The sequence below is a fragment of the Anneissia japonica genome, unplaced genomic scaffold (genome assembly GCF_011630105.1).
Source record: "Anneissia japonica isolate Jap-2015-1 unplaced genomic scaffold, ASM1163010v1 scaffold724_len3256291_cov202, whole genome shotgun sequence".
In the NCBI taxonomy this organism is placed as follows: Eukaryota; Metazoa; Echinodermata; class Crinoidea; order Comatulida; family Comatulidae; genus Anneissia; species Anneissia japonica.
The window spans coordinates 561,247-576,190 of record NW_022744966.1 but is presented as its reverse complement, the minus strand read 5'-3'; the positions used below and the strand labels follow the sequence as shown (position 1 = coordinate 576,190).

Below are 14,944 nucleotides of genomic sequence, written 5' to 3'. Positions count from 1 at the left end.
AGTATTTTTCTTACGTTTCCTTATGCATTGGTCCATTAGAGCCAATATTTTTTCTCTTATCCATTCATTCTTTTGGGGTTTGTCATTTTTGGTATAGTGTACTTGGCAGCATTGTGAATACTATCTTTTATGCTTTTTAAAATACCCTCAGTTTCTTCTACATTTGGTTCAATTTCTTCCTGTAGTAATGCTTTAAACCTATTTTTGACTCTTATTCTATATTTGAGTATTAACTCTTCCGTCTTCAGTGCATTTATGGTCAAGCTGTTCTTTGTGTTTCCCTTTCTTTGGTATCTTTAATTTTACCGTTAACTTTGACATCAACAGGCAGTAGTTGGTGTTTAGGGCTGCTCCAGTATGTATGTGTGTTCTTTGTACTGTTTTTTGGATCATTCTTTTTATCATGATGTAATCAATCTGGTTCCTATACAGATCACGAGGACTTCCATGTATATAGTCTTCTTGGATGTTGTTTGAAGAAAGTATTCATCACCGCTAACTGGTTTTCCTTACAGAGTTCTATTAATCTGTTTCCTTTTTCATTTCTTTCTCCAGTTCCCCATTCACCAAATATATTTCCTTCTCTTCCTTTTCCTATCTTTGCATTGTATGATGTCCTGTGATTTCACTTCTTTCAGCGCTTTCTGTATGTTATCGTAAAACTCTTCTGTTGGAGCGTAAACTTATATGATGACCAGCCTAAAAGGTATTGCATCCATATTATCATTATAACTCGGTCTGAGACTGGCTAATATCCTTGTACCGCTCTTGTACATCTTTTGTTGATGATAACTACTACTCCATTTTTGTGACTTTTTTCCGCCAGAAAAAACATGACATGTTCATCCTTGTTTATCTGGCCTGGATCCAACCACTTTACTTCTGCAACTCCCATGATGTCAGTCTCATAGGATTTCATTTCTCCAATACAATTATCCAGCTTTTCAGCTTGATACATTATTCTAATGTTCCATTTTCCTATTTTCAAGGGACAGCCCCTGTGTTTTAGTGTAGCATCATCAGGCAATACCCTTCCATGTGGATTGAAGCTACTGTCGTCATTCTGCATACTCCTACTGGCAGTTGTCACATCTTCTTCCTTCTCACTATTAACAGGATCCACAGCAGGGGTCTCAGTGTCACCTGTATCGTTTTTTCTCATGGAAATCATTTCATCTAAAGGACTGATACTCTGTGAGATCCCAGACTCTTGAGAAATGAATGGCCACTCATCCTTACACATATGTGTCATACATCATGCTATCACATGCCTTCCAAGCCGTTGATCCGCTACAGTATATCCAGGATTTATCCACCTTTTCTGCCACTCCAGACCTCGTACACTCTCGGAAGTGGCATCCTCCAACTACGTAAGCAGCCCCTACTAACGCCCCCACTTAGTTTAGCATGTCAGTCGAGACATGGTCACGGGGTATGGCCAGTGGCGTGCATTACCACCTTCTTGGAGGCACAGGTGAGAGTTCAGAGCTCCTAGAAGACCAAAGTATGTTCTCCAAACTATAATTGGCAGCAGAGCTACTGTATCACTAGATACTACTTCACTGGAACCTCTCCATATACCCACCAAGTCCATGCGACATTTATTTCTGTTGTTGTATGAGTAGTGTTGCTGCAAACATCATTTCATGCCTCGTATTTTATGTTTTAGTTGTACAGCACAGTAATTGTTATTTTAACGTTGTGGACGCAGAGCAGAGCTGTATAACATAGACTAATATGAAGGTACTATATTCCCGACAGCCAGCTATGTAGTAGCATACCCTTTGAATGCAAACTGCAGACAAGTGTAGATATAAAGGCAGCCATGACTGTCAGGTACATAATGACTTTCTAGCTTCCCCACCCTGATATCATTCCAAACTACTGTAAAATGAAAATTAAAAAAATAATTAATAAAGACACTTATAATTAAAGAATGTAATTTATTTTTCCAATTTTTTTTTTTCAATTTTCCCCAATTTTTTTTTTTTTTTTCATTTCTATTAATTTTTAAAATTTTTTTTTAATGAGAACATTTTGTATATTTTCAATTTCTTTCAGTCTCGGCCTAGCCCCTGTGGCATGTTCGTTTTTTCCTCTAGTACACCTAGGCCTACCTCTACCACTCCTTAATACCTCTATAGTACCCCTAACACGAAAATCTGTACATCCATGTCACTTACCTCCAGGCCAGGCCTAGGCTTAGTTTTGGCGTGTTCGTACCCATCGCTATTAACAGATTAATCGGCCGAATCACCGACTAAATTGTGATAAAAATCATTGCCTCTGCTCTCACTGTCGCTGTCTAGATAGTCCTCAATGACTTTCTTAACAGTGATCTGCCTTCTGGTAACCATTTTCAAAATCGATGAAAAATATGTATGATTTAAATTTTCAAACAAAGATCACAGAAAAATTTTTTCACAATTGCACTCTAGCTTTTTCCGGAAACAATGAATATAAAAGCTGTTTGGCAAGCTAAACAAAAAATTGAGAGTGCAGACCAGTATTTACTAAGCTCAGAGCGTTTGAAAATTCCCATGAGTCCTGTCGCAATTTTGCGCCAACGGATGCATATGGGCGAAATTTGTTTCTGTTCAAAGTAGGATGATTGTTTATATTGTTTGTGTTTACATGTTCTTTCAGGTTTTTTTCTTTGGCTCACCCAGTTATTTTTGGCTTCTCGAGCGGATCACCTCTTGTTATTGTCAGCATCATCTTTTTTTTTATTCTTTCTTTCTCCCAATTTCGTGTGTGTACGATATCTCAAAATTGCCTTGAGCTACGTACATATGACGAACATTTTGTTCGGCATGGAATAGTCAAAGTAACCTGTTCAATGTGTACAGTCATGCGTGACGTCAGTTTTATTTTTTTTAAATTTTATTCAGGTATAAAAATAATACAAAAAGTAGCCAAAGGCTAAAATTATTGCATTTACAAAAATATAACAGAACTGTCAGAGACAAATGCCACACCGGGCAGCAGTACTCAATGATCGGCCGTATATAACAAGTATAACCTTTAACCTTTAACCATGTCACTGACAGAAGCACCACTTCTTTTTAAGAGACTGAGTGAGAATAAATGCCAAGAGGCCTTATTACAAATTTCACTCACATGATTATCCTAGTGAAGGTAAAAAATTGTGTTCACATACACATGTCATCCAAAGCTTATATTTCTTATTTATTCCAATATTTACTAGACCATTTGTCATTTAAGTTTCAACAAGTGAACCTGAAACTTATGAGAAAAGAAAATATAGAGTGGGAGGTTTCAAAGAATAACTGTTTTTAGGTAAAAAAACAACTTAAATATTTATTGACAAAAAAGATTGATGTTCTGTTTTGAAAAGAATCATTGATCTTTTTTGTCAGTTAATTTTGTTATATAGTAAACGTCTGTTAATTCGTAAAAAAAATAACAAAATAATACTTTTAAATCCCAATTTAACCCCTGACTTGATAAGTGACCTTTGGTTGGTGATATGAACAGGGTATCACTTGTCAAATAAAGGTTTGCATGGCAATGTAATAATATATTTAATGCTTGCGGCACACCACCGCAAGCAAATATATTAAATATATTTTTAAATGTTAATTTAAGGTGTAGGTCAATGACCACAATATACTGACTAAAAGATATTTTTCCATGTGTAAAATTAACCACACTAATTGTTGTTTCAGATTCTCTTTCAAGCATAGACCTACAGCCAATGGAAAAAAAAATGAAGTTTTCACACAAAGGTAAAATATTATGTTTTGATATTTATCTTCGTCTAATTGATTACATCAGAACATGATCTGGCCATATGCTACTGTATAGTCAATTAAAGCAATATGCAGTATAATTTAAATTAATTTTTTTTTTCTGTAAAACTTTTAATATTACTCAGATTTTAATACTTTGTTTCGTCACATTGGACTTTTTTTAAAACCTAAAAAATAGTGTTTTATTTGCATTATAATTCACACTTTGGTGAAAATTTAAAAAATTAATAACCTCAGCTGTTACTGGAAAATTGAAAAACTTATCAACCTGTGATATTGTCTTTGGAAATAAATATAGCTGTATATGTTTTAAAAGGTCAATTTCATAATTTTAATGGAAAATTCTCATGAAATATGGAAAACATGCATATTTTGCACTTATGCATGCTATTTCAATCACTTGGGTAATCTTAATAGAAATTAAATTTTAATACTTTTTTGTCAAGAAATTACAAAGCCATTAATACTGCAAAAACCATAAGAAAGAAACTTGAATTTAAAAATTTTGAATTTAAACCATTAAAAAAAATCTATCGTAAAAACTGATGCACATGGTGATTGTATAATTTGGAAAATATTACAAGTTTGCTATTCAAACAGAATATTGTTAAACAAATAAGGGTTTCTGAAGAAAAATATTGTGATATCTGCCATTGATTTTATCTTTATGAATCAATGAATGTCTCTTTGTTTTATGCAACTATGGTGTAAAATTACTAAAAATTATCTCAGTTGTAACTGGAAAATTTATAAACTTATGAACTTGTGATATTACCTTTGAAATAAATACAGCTGTATTATGTTTCAAAAGGTCAATAGAATGATTTTAATTTTTTTTAAATGAAAGATGGATAATATGCATGCATACATGTTTTTATTAATGACCTATCTTTAAGGGAAATGCAAAATCGCCAGCTTGACAGATGGCAAAATTGATACACAACTGTTTAGATAATTTGTATAGATGACTCGTATGCAACTTAGGCCTTCATGTCTTCCATTGTTATTTTCATGTCGTGTCTTGGGATTTTGCTCACTTCAGATTGAAGTAGTTTGTAGAATTCATCCTTCTTGTCATCATCGTTATCATTAGTTGGGGCATAGCACTGAAAGATAGTGGTGTTGATATGTCGTCCTGTAAATCTTAACTTCATGAGTCCAGTGGCGGCGCCAGCGTGGTGGGGGGGGGGTGGTGTACACCGGACAGGTCAACCCCCCCATATGACAGAGCTCTTCGGGCAATCGGACTAAAAAATATATGAACATAAGCACACGCCAAGCCAACACATGTCTGTCACAATCAGAGAGTGTCATTTCTGGCCTACCAGAGGTTCCTATTCTTAAAAAATCTCATTTGGGAGTGGGAACACACTATCAACCCTTCCTTCAGCTCGGGCCTACGAGCCCAAGTCCCCCGCACCCCAGTCGGGCAGCTCAGCACCCCCCCGCCCCAGAAGATATATCCTAGAGCTGCCACTGCATGAGTCTGCTGTTTATTGGTTTCCACTTCAGAAGATTCCACTCTACTCCCTTCTTTAGAATGACAGCTACTCCTTCAGAGTGGTGTCCATCATCTCTACCGGAGTATAACATTGTCTCTCCTGTGTTTGTTTTGTGGCGTCATTATCCTGTCCATCTGCAAATTATAGCATCGCAGTCAGAGCCTGTTTATCTACACATTTCTGAAGTTGAATTTTAGTAATGTATATGCCTGAACTAATGTAGTTTTATTTATATAACGCTTTATACTGAAGTATAAAAGCGCTGTGGACTAGCTTGTACAGTGACTTTTCTCCTCCCCTCTAAGGGTGTCTTCATGTCTGAGCTACTCGGTAAACCGGTAGCAGCTACTCTCGTCTGTCCACAACAGGGGCTGCATAGACCAGTACACCGGGGTAACCCCTGACTCATCTCAAAAGATGTTCTGGGTTCTTTAATGTGCAGATGAGCCAAATTGTGTACACTGGTCCTACGTTTTAGAGAAGAAGACTTGTTCCACCACCAGAGGCATAGGCAAGCATGCCGTTCGAACCAGCGCCGATATTATGTCTGTAGGTTACGGCGCCCCTGCACTAAACGCTCGGCCATCCGACTCGATTGAAGACCCAGTATCTGCATTTTTAAACATATATTTAATATGTACTACTAGCTTTATAATATTAAAACATTAATTTGCTATTGTCTTGCAAGCTACTTGCTAACAAACAGACAAAAATAGAATAAAGCAATTTTTGTTAATAAAAGCTGGAATCTTAAAATGCCAAAATGTGTTTTAGTAAGAAAGCCTAAAGTTAGTTTCAGAAAAGATCACATTTATTTGGTGGTGGAGTGTGCAGCAGACACTCCTGCGTTGTGTAATCTGTGGCAACAATGCTGATATGTGATCTAAAGATCATCTTCTTCTTACCATGTTCCATTATATTGTGATGTTATGCTTTACACAATTTGTTTCCATTTTTCTCTGTTCAAAGCAGGATGATTTAATTGTTATAGTGTTTGTGTTTACATGTTCTTTCAGGTCTTTTTTCATTTGGCTCACCCAGTTATTTTTGGGTTTTCTTACTGGTTGTTTGCTTTCCGTTTTAGCTCTCCTTTTGTTTTTTTGACTGGTGTTTTTTTCGGTAATCTAATTATATGTCCCTATCACTTTAATCTCCTGCGTTCTGAAATCAACTGTTCATCAAGCAACAAAATGTTAATGTTAATGTTTAACATTAAGATAAACAAATCTATAATGTTTTTTTCTTTTTTGTTAAAAATACAAAAGTGCCATCAGTGGGACCAAGTAAACCTTTAAATATAACATGTTATTTTAGGCCATTTATTAGTGTATACTGTGGTAATCACTTAATTCTCTAACAAGTACAAATCCGTTGTAATTGCAAAAAAAAAAATGTTGAAAAGAAATAGGTAAGCTCTACATCATGTTAATTATATAACTTATATTACAGACATATGTATGGGTGAGAAAGAAGAAAAAGAGCAAGATGAGCTCTTTGTGAGTCGAGCAAGAGGTCATCAGTATGTCAAGCAAAGCAAGCACACAGCTAGTGAAGGTAAAAAATTGCGTTCACATACACACGTCATCTAAGCTTATATTTCTTATCCAATTTTTACTAGACCATTTGTCATATAAGTTTCAACAAGGGAATATGAAACTTATGAAAAAAGAAAATATAGAATGAGAGGTTTCATCGAATAACTGTTTTTAGGTAAAAAATCAACTTGCAAAATTTATTGACAAAAAAGATTGACGTTCTGTTTTGAAAAGAATCATTGATCTTTTTTGTCAATAAATTTTGTGTTAAAGTAATATAGTAAACATTATAACATGCATAATGGAGTAATGTATTAATGTTATTTCCTAATGTTATTTTTTATAGAAATGTCAGAGAGGGACTTCAGTGTTCTTAAAACGGTTGTCTCAAAGTGGTATAAGGAAAATGGATGTCTTACTATGTTGAAAGTGTTGTTCAAAGATATGGTGGACAATGTAAAACTAGCAGAAATAACTGACACGATAGACTTGATGAATGAATTGGTGATACAGGGCAAGATGAGTGCAAAGGACCCTACTCTACTGTATGATACCATCATAATAACTGGACATATTGCTCTTCAAACAAAGATTAAGGAAAAACTACCATCATTACCAGATGTAGAAGGAGGAACCATTTCAACAATTTTCACAGATCATCGACAAAAGCTGATGAAATTAGGGAAGAATTTGACACAAGATCATGTGACGGAGATCGATGGATTATGCAATATACCTCGTAAGACATACAAAGACAGTTGGAGTATGATCACTGATCTAGAAGACAGACTGAAAATCAGCGAAGAAAATATGAAAGATTTCATCGAGTCGTTGAAAATTCTTGAACTTCCTCTTGCATTGAAAGCACTAACAGAAGATATTAACTAAAAGAGAATAGATCATTATCCTATCTTCCTTTTATACAAATGAAGACTACAGTATATAATTCATATCAACAGGTGAACCCAGTCCTAGAGTTTAGATGTAACAAACCTCCATGAATGCAGGTAATGGGTCCGACTAATTACCGAAATGATAGGGAATTACCCAAATGATACCTTTTTGTTTTGTTTTTTACCCATTCTCAAATCATGATACAAAATGATATAGTTCATTCATCTCACTTCTCATAACGCTCACTTGTTATAATACTGATTTTATTTTAAATGCTTAACATATTTATGTATATTGAAATCCACTAACAGTTATGGTATGGATAATGTTACCCAACATCAAATATGACCATGTTTTGTTGAAATAGACCAATTAGAATGATCCACTTCCTTCCATGTGAACTCCATTTCATCTTCTTTGGCATAATGGCACCCCATACGATATTGATTTATTGAAGAATATGTAGTTGGGTTTTCCCTGTGTGAAATGAATAGCTGACTATTATTGTCATTTTTTGAAAAGCAAAATGTGCAATTATCGAAAAACATATTGGATGTTGGGTGTTGCCAAGAAACGCTTACCAGAAATAACAGTAGTACTGTACACCTGGTTAATTTGAAAGTGCTACATTTATTTTTTTTAATAAAAAAGAAAAGAAAGAAAAAAAAATTGCTAGGGTAAGCCAGTAAACTTGAATGTAGCCAGTTTGAATTAAATGCACCTGAATAAATCAATAATATTCATATATGTTATTTTGTTTTATATTCATACAACATACATTGTTTTTTAAAGGTATCTTAAGATTCTACTAATAAATAACAAATAATATTTAATATGCTTAGTAATAATACAGATAAGTAAATATAAGTAATAACAATAATAATAGTAGTAATAAAAAAAATAATAACAAGTAATAATGGTTTTTATATTGTATATTTGGTGTTTTGACTCACTGTTGCGTCTTGAATAAACAAATAAATAAAAAATTAATAAATGATAATACTATATATTATTATAGTATCAATAATAATGTTAAAATAGTAATAATAAACATAACAAAATAATACATATATATATGTCAATGTTAGAAATTATTATAATAAATTCTATAGTTATTTGCTATAGGCCTGGGGCTACTAACATCATATTTAATGTTTAGTTTGATATAAACGAATTAACAGTCATTTTGGCTATGATTTTGGTAAATCTGTATCATTTGGGTAATTCCGTATCATTTGGGTAATTGGGTACGGTATCATTTGGCCATCATTTGGGTAATTCCCTATCATCTGGGTAATTCATCGGACCGCAGATAATTTGCTTTGATAATATAAATTTACTGTTTAGGTATATACAAGCTGCAGTATAAAAGAGATAAATGATGTATGTATTGATAGATGCCTAGTTAGGCATACCATAACTTTTCAAAATATGATGCATCAATTGATATTGACAAGGAACAAGTAAGAGGTGCTAGCTCGTAAAATGTGGTGAAATGAGGTAATTTTAAAACTTCAGCTTGATTTTTTTGCTACAAAACCTTTCAATGATGGGAGGTTGAATGGGTGTGCACACCTCCCTAGTTATGTCACTGTGATATACATATTTAGAATCATGCAATGTTAGTTTGATTCCATTTTTAGAACGGAGCAGTGAAAATTATTCTTAATTTTCTTTGTAGTATTAGTAAAGCACATAGAATCTACTTTCTTGTATTATGCACTAAATAAGACTTAATTTATTATTATTATTATTATTATTATTAATATTATTATTCATTGCATATGAGATGAAATTGTTAATATTTTTTGTAATTCTTAATTAAAGTGTTTTGTTAAAGTTTTGGGAGCCAGGAGTTGAAAGTGCTGACATCTAGAATGAAGCACACATGTTATACGTTTTGTGTCCTTTGCTGGAGAAGTCTGTGAGAAATGCACTTCCACAGTTTAAAAGGATGCCTGGAAAACGACTATACCCCATGCCGGAAGGAACTGATAACGACAGGCAAACTTCGGAGGATGTTCAAGAACAAGCAACTAGTGCAGGTATAAACAAACTAAGGAATATTAGCAATACTAGATAACATTAATTTTACTAAACCTCATAAAAATATTAAGTAATACAACATTTCATTAGTCAGGGGCGGATCCAGAGATGGGGGGGGGGGCGAAATTTGGGCCGATCGAGACAACAATGTCCTAGGGGTTCCGGGAGCATGCCCCCGCGAAATTTTTGTGTTCTAGACGCACGAAAATAACATTTAAGGCGTTCTGGGCTATCATTTTTTTCTTTTTCTTTCTTTTTTCTTTCTTTTTTCTTTTTTTTATCTCCCAAAATTCGGATATCCGCCCCTGTTAGTCGATTAAACTCTGTATGCATTGTAGTGGTTGTGAAGACTAGGAATAAAGTACTATGTAAAGTTGCCTACCAAACCTCTGCCAACATGAACCATATGCAAACCCGTATCATTTTACCCTCATATTGAGGGCGGACAGTTTGCTGTTTAACATTTATGAGGTATAGTTGCATGATTGGGACTACAGTATACCTCCCTCTGCTTCATGTTGGGTGGTAGTCCCAATCATGCAACACCTCCACCACCACACACACCTATGCTTATGTAATAATAATATGTCATATGATGACCATTATCTCCGGCAGTAACTACAAACATACTATCATTTAATTTTGGATTTAAAATAACTGTAATAAAATAGTGCTCTTGCAACGAATGGGGAGATACATATTTTTTTTTATGCTGCGATAGCTTATCATGAATAATATTCTTGACTTAGGGAGCGATGACTCACTGGAGCAATGTGAACGTTGTGTGAAGGTACCTTTCCTTAAAAAAACTTCAGGCTTTATTCCCACTATCCATTGAAGCCTTACCAAACCAAACTGATAAGTGTTTTAAAATTAATTTTAGAATATTTCTAAGTGATTTACCAAATTATAACTCGCATTCCAACCAACATTTGCAACATCTATGAGACTAACATCAACAACTAGGCAAAGCCATATTCAATGCACTGGCGATCTTGATAGATGTACACAAACCCTAATATCCACTGTCACGTGAACCGAGCCGCCCATTGATACCATTGACCACATGTTTCACATGCTACTCCTCTTTGTTGCCAGTTGAATGAGCAATCACAAGTGGTGGCACATTGATACCGTGTTTTGTTGGTTGACCATTAAAACATTTTATAATTTGATTTGGTCCTGACCCAGAATTTAATGTGAAAGACAACTTTCAATTTTAATCATTCGATATTTATTGTTTCAACAATTTCTTTGCGGATTCTGCATTGCCAGCAGGAGGTTTCACTGATACACCACGTTAGTGTTTCAGATCATTTTTTTGTGTGTTATGAAATTATCCGGTTTTCAAAGAGCGCTATTGGAAATGATTATAATTATTTTTTTTATTATTATTACAAAGTTATTATTCCAGTTATGTTATTGTGCTAGGCTTACTTTTATTTTCTCTTCAGATGAATGTCTTGGTTATCTGGAGGACAAGAATCGGCCACAATACCGCCAATAAAATTGGACTGGAAAGGGGAACAACTGGGTCTCATTTGGGACAGAATCCAACAAGTATGCAATGATAACAGATAATTTTCAATGTCAGAGTGTATAGTGGATATGCTTACAGAATGGATGTAACAACAAAACTACGAGACAAGTCAAGTTGAGATAGTGCAGAGCTTTGAATGAGCAAGGACTCACAGAGATTGCCAACAGGGTCTTTAGTTCTGAGTTAATATCAAGAGTTCACGATGGTAAGTATTTTAGGCCAAATTACAAAAAGTCTTTGTTTCCTCTCCTTGCCCACATCAAAATTTATGCTTTCCAGTCCCAAAATTCAAATCATGTGCCAGCAGAGGATTTTTTCTGACAATTAAAACAAACATCTCCACTTCCTAAGCCTTGTAATGAGACTTCGCTGATACAGCATCATATTATTTTATTAATACAAGAGGGCTGTATGTCAGTTGACCTCCAAGGATACGCTCGAAGGGTCACCCTCTATAAATATGGTTTTCTTTGGGTGATGTGGATAGTTCTAACCATATGGCTACATGTAATATTCATTTAGCCACCATATTGTTTGTGTTAACTTTTCATCACAACAACAACAAAAACAACAACAATAATAATAATAATAATATTATAATAATAATAATTCAATGAGCCTAATTAAAAATAATTTGCATTCTGTTATGACAAATGCTCATTTAGAAAGCCTCATGATGGTTGGAATACATCATGATAGGTGAAGCAACCTCGGCCATAACAGCGTGGTTGACAGATTTCATGCAAAATTTCCAAAATATAGAATTTTGCTTTCAAGACTGAGGATTTGAAAATAAATTAGATGGTTACATTGCATACTCTTTGTTTCTTGTTTTATTCAAAATGTTTTGGTTTTTGGAAGCTGATTTCAACATTAGAAAGCATAGCCTACATGAAGTCATATTATAGTAACTCGATGCCTATCAAATAAGTAATAAAAATTCGCCATAACTCATCAAATACCTGTGGCTACTGGGGGCCCTAGCCAAGTGAGACTCGATTCGCTTCACTAGCCGCCACCCCCCCCCCTTTAGCCCCTCCGTTGGGCAGGTCCTGGCGCCATCACTACGTGTAGACAAGGTTTGTTTGACACATTCATTCATTCTTCATTCAGCCAAAGTGTCCAATAAAATTTACACAGTTAAAATAACAGAAATAACAAACAACTAGAAAAATAACCTAAGATGGCTACGATTGATGATAGTGACGAACACTCTGGCTCAAAAGCCCATCAACCCAGTCTTCAGAAATTACAGAAAAAATAAATAATAAAATATCAATCATTTATTCACAAGAAATTAAATATTAAAGAAATTAACTGTTAAAATAAATATAAACATAAACAAAAAATAGACTCCAAGTGAGGATGTGTCTACAGCTTAAATTACTCTTTACAAGTACAGAGATCATAGGAGTGTAGCAAAATCAACGCACATGACGCTTCTCCATCCTAGCCCTGTGTCCTGGATAAGTCGGCAATAAGTCGGCAACGGTAGGCCTGATTACACTTTTGTCCCATAGTTCATAATGGGTCTTGCGCGCGATTCAACTCAGCAAGCTATTTGTAGAAGGGTAGAAAAATGTCAAACCTGACCAGTATAAATAATGTGTGTTATGTTGGGTTTTAGTGGGAAGGCTGCTTATTAAAGTTAATGGTGAGGAAATTCACTTCCGGCTTTTTATAGATAATTTGTATTGATGCAAAACTCTAAATTTTAAAATGTGTATAAATATTAATATCTTATTTTATAATCTTCTAAAAATATAGGATAAACACTTCATAGTTCTTAAAACGGTTTTTCTCAAACTGGTATGACGAATGTAGATGTCTTACTATGTTGAAAGTGTTGTTCAGAGATAGCGTGCAACATGGGACACTAGCAAAAATGTCTAAGACGATGGACTTGCTGAATGATTTGCTTGTACGTGATTCAAAGGATCTGACTTTACTGTGTGATACCATCAGAGTAAATGGACAATATGGTCTTCAAACAAAGATTCAAGAAACACTGTCATCATTCCTAAATGTTAAAGAAAGGAAAATTTCAACAAAATAAATCACACCTCACAGGCAAAAGCTGATAGAATTGGGGGAGAATTGACTGCAGCTGATGTGTCACAGATCGTTGGATTGTATAATGAGCCTAAGGAGACAGACAGCTGGAGTATATGATACCCGATCTAGAAAGCAGACTGAAAATTAGAGAAGGAAATATGAAAGATTTGATTTGTTGGAAAAATTTAATCTCAGTCAGGCATTGGAGGCACTAACAGAGGGTACTGTATTATTCACTTTTATAAAAGAGAATAAATCATTATGTTGTTGGCAATTATTGTTTATTCTGTCATGAAAGCCTACAAGTTCTTCAAGTTTGTTTATCTATTAATAAACATACTTTGTGGTTGTGTTTTCCCCTTCAGTTTGAATGCATCTACTCTATTGTACATTTCTGTTACATATGTTTATAATACCCAGTGTGCATCATTTTTATTTTATTTTTAATAATTATATATGTTTTCTTATTTAATTCATCAAAATGTTTCAACAGCTGTGACCCTAAACAACTAAACTACAGTGTAGCTTTGAAAATTGTCCAGAGGATTTTACATGTAAATCACTTTTAAGAACATGATTGCAGCCCATTAAACTCCTATTTATCATTTATTATAAAACTTCAGCTGTAAATATTATAATTAGAATAAACAATTGTGAGAACATTAAGCATTCTTGTACCGGTTTTCAAAGAATTGTTATTTTTGTTGAATTGTTGAATTATAAATGTTAAATAAATTGTTATGATTCTCATTAGGTATTAGAGTTTCTGAGGCAAGAGATGAAAGTTTTGACCACTGGAATGAAGCATCCTGTGTTGGATGGGCTCGCAAGAAATGCATTTTCATGATTTGGAAGAGTGGAGAACATTCTATCCTGTGCGGAGAGAGATTGATAACGACAGGCAAACTACATTGGTAGAGCTCCGGCTCTTTAGTCTAACGTTTTGCCCACTTCCTTGATGAGCTTTTACATTAAATGTGGATTCTAAATGAAGGAAAATATATTTAATGTTGCTACTTTCAATGTTAGAGGATTAGACGACAAATTCAAGAGACATCAACTAGCAACAGGTATAACAAATTATAAGGTGGACGTAGCCTGCCTTCAAGAAACTAAACTCACGGAGACGATTGACGAATACGTACACGAATGCCGATCCATCAATCTAGGCACTAAGGTTAAGTATTATGGATGTGGCTTCATTATTCACAAGCGATGGGCACCAAGTATTTCTAAATTTTGGAAAGTTTCAGACTGAATATCAGTTTTACAACTTAAAACGAAGGAGAACAAGTTTATTACTTTAATTAATGTCTATGCACCCACCAGTGACCGGGCAGAAAAATACCCGGCCGAACGTGAACGTATGTACAAGGAATTAAAACTCGTAAGTAAATTTGCAAATAAGACATTTCTTCTAATATGCGGAGATTTTAATTCAAAAATTGGCAAGAAACATTTAGATGAAGAAAAATGTATCGGAAATTATTCAAAAGGATTTCGTAATGATAATGGGGACGCCCTAATTGATTTTTGTGAAAATAACAATCTATTTATCACAAATAGCGCTTTTCAACACCCTGCAAGACACATCACAAC

At 34.4% G+C, this 14,944-nt stretch overlaps 3 protein-coding genes and 1 long non-coding RNA gene across 4 annotated transcripts in view; 3 read left to right on the top strand and 1 right to left on the bottom strand.

Annotated features, from left to right (window-relative positions):
* Window positions 1-748: 748 nt before the first annotated feature.
* Window positions 749-1,243, bottom strand: LOC117119861 (craniofacial development protein 2-like). Its single transcript, XM_033264842.1, has one exon. The coding sequence runs from the start codon at window positions 1,241-1,243 to the stop codon at window positions 749-751; it is 495 nt and encodes a 164-aa protein (XP_033120733.1).
* A 5,487-nt stretch (window positions 1,244-6,730) lies between these two features.
* On the top strand, window positions 6,731-7,993 carry LOC117119886. The gene is made up of 2 exons (XM_033264872.1): window positions 6,731-6,829; window positions 7,157-7,993. The coding sequence occupies exons 1-2, from the start codon at window positions 6,733-6,735 to the stop codon at window positions 7,696-7,698; spliced, it is 639 nt and encodes a 212-aa protein (XP_033120763.1). The 5' UTR covers window positions 6,731-6,732; the 3' UTR covers window positions 7,699-7,993.
* A 1,549-nt stretch (window positions 7,994-9,542) lies between these two features.
* On the top strand, window positions 9,543-13,385 carry LOC117119887. The gene is made up of 3 exons (XR_004447251.1): window positions 9,543-9,749; window positions 11,205-11,495; window positions 13,058-13,385. It is a non-coding gene; the product is annotated as an uncharacterized LOC117119887 (long non-coding RNA).
* Window positions 13,386-13,435: 50 nt separating this feature from the next.
* LOC117119848 overlaps window positions 13,436-14,944 on the top strand; it is a 3,721-nt gene continuing 2,212 nt past the window's right edge. Inside the window, exons 1-2 of the mRNA XM_033264819.1 lie at window positions 13,436-13,566; window positions 14,100-14,246. Coding sequence (XP_033120710.1) covers window positions 14,189-14,246 — 58 coding nt within the window. The 5' untranslated portion in view covers window positions 13,436-13,566; window positions 14,100-14,188. The remainder of the gene's footprint in view (window positions 13,567-14,099; window positions 14,247-14,944) is intronic.

Bases quoted from the DNA above. Each gene is read 5' to 3' on its own strand.
- LOC117119861 (XM_033264842.1), bottom strand. From the start codon at position 1,243: ATGTGTAAGGATGAGTGGCCATTCATTTCTCAAGAGTCTGGGATCTCA.
- LOC117119886 (XM_033264872.1), top strand. From the start codon at position 6,733: ATGGGTGAGAAAGAAGAAAAAGAGCAAGATGAGCTCTTTGTGAGTCGA. The intron at 6,830-7,156 runs GTAAAAAATTGC...TATTTTTTATAG, and splicing joins CAAGCACACAGCTAGTGAAG to AAATGTCAGAGAGGGACTTC.